The sequence below is a fragment of the Phyllobates terribilis genome, unplaced genomic scaffold (genome assembly GCF_046119375.1).
Source record: "Phyllobates terribilis strain yellow unplaced genomic scaffold, ASM4611937v1 Scaffold_5__5_contigs__length_657084704, whole genome shotgun sequence".
Classification (NCBI taxonomy): Eukaryota; Metazoa; Chordata; class Amphibia; order Anura; family Dendrobatidae; genus Phyllobates; species Phyllobates terribilis.
Window position 1 is genome coordinate 420,718,888 of NW_027362765.1, and position 12,251 is coordinate 420,731,138.

Below are 12,251 nucleotides of genomic sequence, written 5' to 3' on the forward strand. Positions count from 1 at the left end.
CCAAAAAAGGGATATTTTTTCATTTCTAGTTAAGAGGCCATTACTCCTTCACATCCAAAACAGTACAGTAAACCTGTTTTGTCTCCCTCGTAAAAGGGATAATTTTTGGACAGTTTATGTAAAAAGCTATCACTTCTTTATTTAACAAAGTGCAAAGCTGTTTCTACTTCCCAAACAGGAACAATTGTTGTACCCAACCATGTGAAAATGCCATGGCTTTTTCCGTTTGCACCACTTGTCTATAAACAACAGTAATGCATTCATCTGCCCTCTCAAAAGGGATAATTTTTAAACCATTTATGTTTAAGTAGGCGAAAAAGTCTGTTTATGCAGTGTGTTGTTAAATATGTTGTTGGTTGCTTCTGGTTTCCATCCGTATGCCCCTAGACAGATAGGTTGAAGACATTAAAAAGGCTGAATTTGCATTACAGAGCTCAAAGCATGTTCAATTGATTCCAAGGGGAACTCACAGTGTTCTACACATTTTAAGGCAATTAGAGGCTTTAACATCATGGGATTTCTGAAAATTTCTGCACTGAAAATCAAATTTTGGGGAAAAATTCGGCAAAAACGTTGAAAACAAATTTCAAAAGATCCGCTCATCTCTAAAGGCTGTGGTCAAATCTGTGTCATAACTTTCATTAGTAATTTGTTGATTGCTGGATTTGTCATAAGACTGAAATCAATGACACTGGATGGATCCCATTGACTTATATTGGTGTCCATCAATTTGTCTAAAAAAAAAAAAATAGTGCTGACGGCATAGGTATTTGCAATGTAAAATTTTACAAAATCTGTAACAGAGATTCAAGTGCAGATGTGAACAGAGTCAAATAATGGCATAAAAACATGAAAGTTAATTGTTGTATTTAGCATAACAAAAAAATCCTTCAATATTAACTGTGAATGATTCTCATTTGAAACTTCTAAATCCCTTTAATGTTAATGTGGATGAAAAAAAAAACAGAAAACTGATTAAAAACAAACCAAAGTTACAAAAAAGAAAAGTCAAAACTTCTGTTTCTTCAGATCTTAACATTTCATCAGCTCCTCGTCTTCCGAGTTTCAAATGTGAGAAGCATTCATCAAGAAAATCAGGGTTTACGTGATGGAAGCTCAAGAACTGGCAATATGCATGCAACGCAGCGCAGCTATCAGGTTCCCAAGTGTAAAATTAGTACTGATTGACACACAATTAATAACATCATAACCCAATGAGTGTCAAGCTCCTAATCATTTTAAAGTCATTATAATGATAGGTACATTAGTTCTATGAAGAGATGTGATCATTTATTGGACGGCATCCAACATTATTAACAAAGAACCAATTCATATTATTCCATATGTTAATAAGTTACATAGTTGCAATGTTAACAGAATTGAAAAAAGACACTGGTGCCTCAAGTCCATCCTATAATACTAATGAGTTGTTCAAGAGGAAGGCAAAAACCATGTCAAGTGGATTCTAAATATGACAATCTGAATCAAAACAATCGAAACATTGTGTATATACCCCAAAACGGGCCCTCATACAGCTCCATCGATGAAGAAATAAAAAGTTATAGGTCTTAAAAATTGGCAACACAAACCATTTTTGAGCGATTTGCATACTTCTGGCCACATTCCGACTAGACGTGTCAGGATTCGCTCATATGTATTGACCGAGACCATGCACGTCTAGTCAGCATGTGACTGCATGTATGGAAACTCATATTTGTGGTCACGCTCCCGGCGCCAACACCAGAAAATCCTCACAGCATGCCGGACTAAGATCAGACAACCCCTTTAATGTTCCGAATATTTTAAAAGCAATAAAATAGTAAAAAAACCTATGTCATTGTCGTAGTCAACTGTAGAATCAAGTGGCCAAGTCATTATTAATGCACAGTGGACACCAAAAAAACAATTCCCAAAATACAAGGGTAAAATAGTTTTTTTTTTTCACCCTATTTCACTTTTCCCTTTTTAGTACTTCAGATAGTAAAACGAATGGTGTCACTCATCCTGAAAAACTACAACTACAACTGATCCTGAAAAAAAAAAACACTCATACAGCTACGAATATGTAAAAAGTTATGGCTCTTGGAAGATGAAAAGGAAAAAGACAAAAGCGCAAAAACGTAAAATGACTCCATCATTAACGGGGTTAAACTTCTTGATGGAATGAGTCAACCTTTACCATACGAGATGAGTCATCGATTACAGAGACCTCCATTCTCTCCATAGTCTCACTGCTCTTACAGTAAAGAATTGCTTCCTGTGATGATGATTAAACCTGCTTTTGTCTAGACTCAGAAGATGTCGCTTGTCATCACTGCAAGCTTAGATCTCTGTACTGTTCATTCATATATTTGTACATTGATGTTAGATCTCCACTAAGTAATCTTCAAACAAAATATCAACAAGTTTGATCGATTGTTGTTCGCTAATTTTGACCCCAATCTGCTAGCCAAAATAAAGTATTTTTTAACGTATTAGATACTTTTACATAATAATAATAATAGATAAATGCAAAAAGTGCAAAAAAACTAAAAGGTATTAAAAAGATAAATGAATAACGAAGGAATAAAACTTGTCATAGCTACCAAAGCACCGTTGACCTGATTTCGACATATAATTCATCACGTGTCCAGTACGGTAAAAATAAACCATACAGATGGACTTTTTTGCCATCTTTGTTTACCCGTCTTCTTCATATTAGTCGCATGGGGCTTTCAGTTACGCTTCAGATGGCTGCCAGGTTTTCAATATGTATTGTATATATACTATTGTATAGAGCTTGAGCACATATTGGTATGAGCATAGGTCATTTAAATAATTTTTGCAGTTGGGTTTCATTAATAATGTTGTACTTTGCTTCTGTCATCTGTTTGTCTATTGCTGGCTGCAAAATAAGCTCAGAGTTCATCAAAGAACTCAGTCTACCTGTCTTGATGCCCACAGCGACCAATCACAGCTCAGCTTTCATTACCTAAACTGCCCTGGAGAGATGAAAGCTGAGCTCTGATTGGTTGCTACGGGGAACAAAAACAGTTTTCTTGTTAGACAGTTTTGATAAACATGACCTATAGAATTTCTAGGCCCGTATTACATTTTAGAGGGAAAACATAGTGGGACATGCAAGTTTTTGTCTCATATTCTTTGAGTCTTTGGCCACGGCTCCACTATCAGTATTTGGTCAGTATTTTTTCTCAGGAGTGGGAGCTGAAACCAGGAGTGGGTGATAAATGCAGAATTGGTGACTTGTTTCTATTATACCTTTTCTCTGATTGTTCCTCACCTGTTTTGGCTCCCACTCCTGAGAAAAAACACTGTCCGAATACTGATAGTGGGGCCGTGGCCTAAGGACTATACCTATTCATAGTTGTATTCAATACTTACATAATATGGCTACGTTCTCGCAATCAGCTTTTGTTGACTTTTTTATGTTGCAGAATTTCGGCACCATTTCTGCACCTATTATTTAAATTAGGTTACTTGCAGTATTTTATTGTGTTTTTTGTCACATTTTTAACGCTTTAGTTTACGTCTCTTGTTGGTGTGTCATGTTTTAAACAAAGCTGCTTTGACAAGGTACGGATTACATGCGTTTTTAATGCATTTCCACTGCGAAAACTCACTAAAAACGTATATGCGGCTTTTACTTGCGGAATATCCGCGCTTAATGAAAGTCTATGGGGAAATTTTGCACCGAAGGTCAATTTACGCTGCATAAAATAAAACCACAGCGGGCTTGAGATTTCTATTAATCCCATCAACTTTGCTGGAACTGTAGTACAATGTGTTTTTGACGCTGAAAAAAAATGTGCAGCGTCAAAAACACACCAAAAGCCCACTATGTGAACGTATCCTTAGGGTGCATTCAGACATCTGTGCAAATCGATCCGAGATTGGACCACGATGCATAGACTGGCTTCGGGTCCCCACTCTTTTTGTGACCCAGATCGCTGGACAGTATTGGCAAAATTGTTCACAAGTACCGTATATTTTTAGAGCTTGCCTTAGAAGAGTGAAGTGATATAATATTACATATTTGCCAATATTTCTGGGGATATTTCCATCTGGTACATTTATGGCATACCACTGGGACTCGCAACCATCTCAAGAACCAGGTCCTGTTGCTCTCTATTTTTCCTGGAGAGGTGATCAGAATTCACATACAAATTATTGGGAATTCTGACCACCTCTCTACTGACAATGGTATGCATCAGGGTCCCATTTTCGAGAAAGAACCAGGTCTCATTGGTGGGATCTGCATCTGCTATACATTTAAAGCATTGCATTTGGATAAGCCTTAAATTTACAAGATGGGAATACTCTTCAAGCCCTGCCCTTAAATATGCCGCTTCCCCTCCCGGGAATGCCACCACCCCTCTAAGTAACATCCCAATCCAATGGGAACACCCACTTTTGGATAGGGTTCATATAAACCATGCCTTTTATATCCTGGAGTCCATTAGCCAACTATGGGATTAGGCTGTTTTCACTTCTGATTTTGTTAATTCCGGGCTTTTTCTGCTCTGTTATAAGCACAAAAAAATTGGAAACTAACATCAATGCTGAATTTAATACAGGATAGGCACTCAATGGACAACATTGACTATAATAGGGTCCATCAAGTTTTCACTATTTTGGCCAATATTTTGGATGTGGTTAGAGATGAGCGTAACCGAACTTGAAAGTTCGGGGGTTCATACAGTTAGTATCCGTTGCAAAACGCTGAACTCAGACTTCTTCCGGAAGTCCGTTGCAATGTTTGGAGTTCCGGGGGAAGTGAGAGAGATAGAGATATTTTTTAATAAAGTTCAAGTTCGGGTACAGTTCTGGTACCCGAACCGTACCAGAACCCTAACATTCATGGGTCCCCTCATCCTTAGATGTGGTGTACACAGAGTCTGACATATAAGAATTGAGTAGTAAAGAGATCTATATAGTACAGATTGTTGTTTATCAGCTTTTGACTCTTGTGTTGTTTATATCACAGTGAATTATATTTTATAATAAAAAAAAAAACAGCACAATCATTAAGGAAAACTATTGCGCTAAAATTAAAGTAATATATTTCACTTTAGACTAATGTTATTGCTGGCCTATTGACAAGCATATAATATAGTAGCAGGTAACCTGACATGCTGATGTGCGGCATTCTTCAGCTTCAGGTTACTGATTTTTCCAACGACAGGAGGCCGACTTGCAAACAGCAATAATACAGTACATTTCTCAGTTTCATAGGAGTGAGACAGAATATTAGATCTTAGTCAGCAAAAAGTCTCGGCAATGATTAGTGAGCCCTGGGATTTAGGATGAGGAACTATCAAAACTCGACTGAACTATTTCTGTACCATTCAAAGTGACGAATGGAGAAGGAATCAGGAGCTACTACATACTTGCCTCGCATCGCTGTCTACCATTCATATTAAGTAGATATATAGTATAAGTTACATGCACGCCGCTAGGTTCAGATAGGGGCGAGAAGGGTTTCATGAATTCGTTGGAATCCTGGAGGAACCGTTACTCAGGGCGACCATAGGCTGCAGCTTCTCTCAGGCACATGATAGATTCAGTTGCTGACCAGACACATCTGACAAGAGTCTTTTTCAACAGTGGAATTTAATCTGAAGCACGGCCAGTGAAATTCAGGGATATTACAGCAACAATCTTCATTACAGTACAGTCTCATAAAGCAGGCACAGTAACATTAGTCTCTTCAGTAGCATAATTCAGCACAGATTAGATCTCTTGGCAGCACACTTCTATGCATAAACAGCAGGCTTTTCCTTCACAATGACTCACTAGTACACAGCATTCTTTATGCTGCATGGAGATGGAGGGGAGAGGGTTTGATGAAGGAGATGATCCCTATGACACAATTTCTTCCAGTCCTTATCTTTCTGCCTGATAATATTCCACACTGTTAGCTCAGGGAGTCTATCTGACCCGTGTTTAGCTTCCCTCCTGACCTGAATTCTGTTCCCTTGTCTTCTGTCAGATACAGATCACACACCCCCTTTCTCTATGGCTCTAGCCAGAACAGTAAACAACTTCCCCACAATCCCCCTGGGGGTCTGCTAAAACACTCCCCTTGTCCTGTGACTGTGTTAACCCCTCTAGTTGCTGGATGCTTCTGGAGCACAACACTTCCTATCTCATGTGACTGTGTTAACTCTTATAGTTGCTGGATGCTTTTGAAGCAACAGCACTACTTCTGCAAGTCACATATATATATAAGAGTATACAATTCTACAAAAAATAATTTCGTTTTTTTTTTACACTTTTATCTGTTCTGTAGTCAGCTCTTATTTTAGTTAAAATGACTTGCCTTAGGGTTAGTGTAGATGACCACTGTATCTGTTCGAGTGCAATCCGACAAACCATTGGATTGCACTTAGATCAATGTTAATCTATAGGGCCGTGCACATTTCTGATTTTTTTCCTCGGACCAAATCCGTCCTAAAAAAAAAATCACTGCATGTCCGAGTTTGATCTGATATTCGGTCCGCACTCAGCCATGCAAGTCAATGAGTGCATGAGAAATATCAATCTGCACTCGGATGACATGTGAGTGCAGTTCTATTTTTGCAGCCCCACAAAATGGAGAAGATGGAGACTTTTTTCCTCACCAGAATGTGATCACACCACGATCACACTCTTATCAAACTCTGATCAGAGTTTGATCAGAGTGTCATTTTTATAATCAAACCGATTCTCTCGGACATGAGAATCTACGGCAGTCTGCACAAGCCCTTAAAGTGAGTGTGTAAGCACGAACAGACTGTTCTAACCAGGCATAAGCACTCAGTGTACCCTTCCATCGGTGAACAGTTCAGTTCCACCTCTCATCTACTTGTTCTTCATCTATCACTGCCTCCTTCCTTGATTGACAGTCCTAGCTTTTCAGGAGGCAAACAGATATTTACAATGGAAGCCATGCAGTTATACCTGTCACCAGAGAATCCTATTGTAAAAGAAAATTTATTTATTTTTTTTCACTAGATTCTGTATTCTAGAGAATAGTAGCTTTGTTCTGGTCCTTTTTCCTTTGGACTTTTATCTTGAATCCTGCACCAGAGGACTTGGGGCAACCATATGTATATTACATTAAATACCCAATCATCTGAATAAGCTCCATTTCATATCATATGTCACCAGTGAGTCTTCATTAAGGGAGTAAATCAATATGGGACAACCTCTTTAGAGATGTTCAATATTCACAATTCTCCCTCCCAATGATGACTGTGAGCTTGCGGAGTACTGCGCCAGCAGATGCAGAAAAAGTATAGTAGAAAACGGGACATCCACAAATTTTGGCACAGGTATATTCACATAGAGTATATTTATGGAACAATCTATCTCAATGATACTTTGGATCGAGAAATTAACTTGTGAGCCCCATTGGGCACATGCTAACACTATATATATAACACATATATATTTCAGAAGGTGGAGTAAGATTAAGGGGTAAAGGAATCTTGAGGGCCTAATTGTAATCACATGTCATCTATAGCTCTAACTACACATGTAATATATATATATATATATATATATATATATATATATATATATATATATATATACACACATGTAAATATATATACAGTCATTCTCGTTATAGTTGACAATGTAGGCATTTTGAATAATAACTAATGTAAACATGGAAGAATTAGATAAAACTGTCAATCAAATCACTGCATAATTTCCGGCCTACCTTCTTGGGTGCATGAGTGCTGCCCCCCACTGGCCATTAAAGGAATATTCTCATCTCCAAGATCCTATCCCAATACACAGCATGTGCAATAATAATATTATTAGCGAATACCTCCAATTAGAAATGTAGTATAGTTCTTCTGATAAGCTATATCACTTACCCCATGCACAAGGCACGGCAGTAGCTTAAGTATCCATGGTTATCCATGGTTACAACCACTCATATAGTGACAGTTAGTTAGTTAGTTAGCTAGTTAGTTACTTAGCTGTTAGTGGTCATAACCATGGATATCTAAGCTACATAGCGAATCAGAAGAAATATACAACATTTCTAATTGGAGATATTTGCTAATATTATTTTTATTATTATACTTAATACATATTGAGATAGGTTCGTAGAGATGGGAATACCCCTTTAAATCTCTCTTAAAGGGATTCTGTCAGCAGGATTTTGCTACCCAAGCTGAAAGCAGCCAGATGTAAGGGTAGAGATCCTGATTCCAGCGATTAGGGATGAGCGGACCCATGGAAGTTCAGGTTCGTCAAGTTCGACCCAATTTTATTCCAAAGTTTGGTTTGGGTACAGTTCTGGTACTCGAACTTGAACCTGCACCCGTACCCACATAGAAATGAATGGGGACCCGAGCTTTGGAGCTGGAAAATCTCTCTCTCTCTTTTCTCTCTCTCTCTCCTCTATCTATCTTTCCGCTACTTCCCAAACTCCCGAACTGTAAAATGGACTAACAGAAGCTTGTCCAGTACAAACCCTGAACTTTACAGTTTTGGTTCGCTCATCTCTACCAGCGATGTATCACTTACTGGGCTGCTTGCTGCAGTTTTGATAAAATTACTGTTTTCTCTGCTGCAGATCTAGCAGTTCTCTGAATGTGGAGCTCTGTATAACCCCGCCCACACCACTGATTAAGCAGCTTTCTGCGTACACTGTGCATAGGCAGAAAGCTGCCATTCAGTGATGGGGGGTGGGTTTTACAAGGCAGCAGGTTTACTAGTTTTCTGGTTACAATCTTCTACTGATAAAACAGTGATTTTATTAAAACTGCAGCAATCAGCCCAGTAAGTGACACATCACTGGAATCAGGGTTTCTGTCTTTATATTATGCTGCTTCCAGATTAGGTGACAGAATCCTGGTGACAGATTCTCTCTCTAATGACAAGTGTTTTTGCTTTTTGCTACTTTTGTATGTTCCTCTGTAGCACTAATGTCCTTATTTTTCATTCCATTTACAGCTGCTGGATGGCTTGGGAGCCAAGTCTTGGCGCATTCTACGGCCCCGTCGCCTTCATTGTCCTCGTCACCTGCATTTACTTTCTCTGTACCTATGTACAGCTAAAGCGTCATCCTGAACGCAAGTACGAATTAAAGGAAAGGACGGAGGAGCAGCAGAGGTTGGCCGGTGGAGAAATGGGTCACAGTCATATAGCCGAAGCTGGACCAGTTGCTCAGGCAACCTGCTCCATGATTTCATCCTCCCTGTTGGAAAATGAGCATTCATTCAAGGCCCAGCTACGAGCTGCCGCCTTCACTCTCTTTCTCTTTACAGCGACCTGGACCTTTGGGGCTCTTGCTGTATCTCAAGGGCATTTCTTGGATATGATCTTCAGCTGCCTGTACGGAGCGTTTTGTGTAACTTTAGGCCTCTTCACTTTAATCCATCACTGTGCAAAGCGAGACGACGTTTGGCACTGCTGGTGGTCCTGTTGTCCGTCGAAAAGAAATGCGTATGCAGTGCCAGCAAGCGCTCGCCAAAAAGTGAACATAAATGGAGATGCCCAGGGTCATGCCACCTGCATTCAGGATTCGCCATGCCCGAATAAGTCGCCAATGTACAACCACCCATCTGTGGGTCATTGCAAACTTACTAATTTACAAGCTGTGCAGAACCATGTAAACTGCCTATCGCCCGTCACGCCGTGCTGTGCAAAGATTCACTGTGAACAACTTATGGAAGATGAAGCTCATATCCATGTGCATAATGAAGGCGCTTTTAGACCAAACATGCACGTTCACAGGTGTCTAAAAAGCAGAACTAAGCCACGCTACTTCAGTCGACATAGGTCTGCCGCCGAGCGAGAGTATGCCTATCATATTCCTTCTAGCATTGATGGAAGTATCCATAGCTCGCACACGGACAGTCCACACAGTACACATGAGGGCCATTCAGGCCACAGACGGGGCTGTTGTGCAGCAAGCGACCCTTACCCCACCATCAACCAGCCCGAGAGCAGCGATGCAAGTACTGCAATATTTAGTTGTGGCAAAATGCCTGACTCTGACACTGTGCACCATACTCACTTTGAGATGCAACCAAGGAGACAATCATATCCATTTAACACAACAAATCCTAACGGGTTACTCAAGGGTAGCATGCATGAAGCCATGATCTATAGTTCCGATAATGCAGGAAACGTAAAAACGGGGCCATGGAGAAATGAAACTACTGTGTAGTTCTGGGCCTAGGTCATACGTCTTTCCTGCACTGGTAAAAATGTAAAAAAAAAAAAAAAAAATGAAATGTACGCCATGTTTTTAAATTCACTTGTTAAGTGTCTGTACAGCACACCGGTACATGTACAATGCTTGGTTCTGTTTTGTTATACAAAGAAACCGATTATAATGTGGCAATTGTGAAAATAACATGTTAAAGAGAAATAACAATAAGTGTACTGCAAAGAACCATGAACACAAAGGTGCAAAGTAGATCGAAGAGGCAATATCCTTTTCTTTTTGTGTTAATTCCTGGCACAATTCTCTGTGTTACACTTGCTACTGTTACCATGACAATAAATTATTGCAATCATTTTTCTCATATGTTCTACACATTGTGATATTAAACCAAATAGAAGTTTCTATTGAATCTCATGTCAGATAGATATCATTTGTTTCCATGTTGTCCATAGAGCTATACATGCCCATACACCTTTAAATACTTTTTCTGAGAAGGAAACCTATTAGGTCCTGCACTCTTTTAACTATTAGATGCTAAATGCAAATGTACCTTATGATTATACACAGTGGAGGTAACCATTTAATTTCCAAACCTAAATTTTTAAAAAGTTGTCAAGCAAAATATAATGTTCCAAAATGTGCTTGTTATTAAGTTGTACAACTGAAAGATACAACGTTTTTCAGTCACAAGCGAATTCTGGCAAAACAGCTTTTACAATGTCAGCATGTGCAGATCCTGGCAGAATTTCTGGCTTGTGTTCGACACAGAACAGATTTCATTGTATCATCATGTACAGATCCTGACAGATTCATTTCTGGCTTGTGTTCAACACAGAACAGATTTCACTGTATCATTATGTACAGATCCTGGAAGGTCCATTTCTGGTTTGTGACCGACACAGAACAGCTCTCACAGTGTCGGTATGTGCAGATCCTCAGATCCTAGTAGATTAATTTCTGGTTTGTGACCGACACAGAACAGCTCTCACAGTGTCGGCATGTGCAGATCCTCAGATCCTAGTAGATTCATTTCTGATTTGTGACCGACACAGAACAGCTTTCACAGTGTCGGCATGTGCAGATCCACAGATCCTAGCAGATTCATTTCTGGTTTGTGACCAACACAGAACAGCTTTTACAGTGTCGGCATGTGCAGATCCTCAGATCCTAGTAGATTCATTTCTGGTTTGTGACCGACACAGAACAGCTTTTACAGTGTCGGCATGTGCAGATCCTCAGATCCTAGCAGATTAATTTCTGGTTTGTGACCGACACAGAACAGCTTTCACAGTGTCGGCATGTGCAGATCCTGGCAGGTTCATTTCTGTTTTGTGTTCAACACAGAACAGCTTTCACGGTGTCGGCATGTGCAGATCCTAGCAGGTTCATTTCTGGTTTGTGTTCAACACAGAACAGGTTTCAGTGTCGGCATGTGCAGATCCTGGCAGGTTCATTTCTAGTTTGTGTTCAACACAGAACAGCTTTCACAGTGTTGGCATGTGCAGATCCTGGCAGGGTCATTTCTAGTTTGTGTTCAACACAGAACAGCTTTCACAGTGTCGGCATGTGCAGATCCTGGCAGGTTCATTTCTAGTTTGTGTTCAACACAGAATAGCTTTCAGTGTCGGCATGTGCAGATCCTGGCAGGTTCATTTCTAGTTTGTGTTTGACACAGAACAGCTTTCACAGTGTTGGCATGTGCAGATCCTGGCAGGTTCATTTCTACTTTGTGTTTGACACAGAACAGCTTTCACAGTGTCGGCATGTGCAGATCCTGGCAGGTTCATTTCTAGTTTGTGTTTGACACAGAACAGCTTTCACAGTGTCGGCATGTGCAGATCCTGGCAGGTCCATTTCTGGTTTTTAACCTGACACAGAACAGCTATTACTGTATCAGCATGTACAGATTCTGATTCCTGACAGGTTCATTTCTGGTTTGTGATCGACACAGAATAACTTTTACAATGTTAGCATGTGCAGATCCTAGCAAATTCATTTCTGATTTATGTCTGACACATAACAGATTTCCCATTGTTATTATCTACAGATACTGGAAGGTCCATTTTAAATTTGTGTCTAA

At 39.7% G+C, this 12,251-nt stretch overlaps 1 protein-coding gene across 3 annotated transcripts in view; it reads left to right on the forward strand.

Moving 5' to 3' along the window:
• Positions 1 to 11,988, forward strand: part of ADGRA1 (adhesion G protein-coupled receptor A1) — a 1,149,356-nt gene extending 1,137,368 nt beyond the window's left edge. For all 3 annotated transcript variants that reach the window (XM_073685204.1, XM_073685205.1, XM_073685206.1), the window contains one exon: positions 8,953 to 11,988. In XM_073685204.1, the coding sequence (XP_073541305.1) occupies positions 8,953 to 10,171 (1,219 nt within the window). In that variant the 3' untranslated portion in view covers positions 10,172 to 11,988. The remainder of the gene's footprint in view (positions 1 to 8,952) is intronic.
• Positions 11,989 to 12,251: the final 263 nt, after the last annotated feature.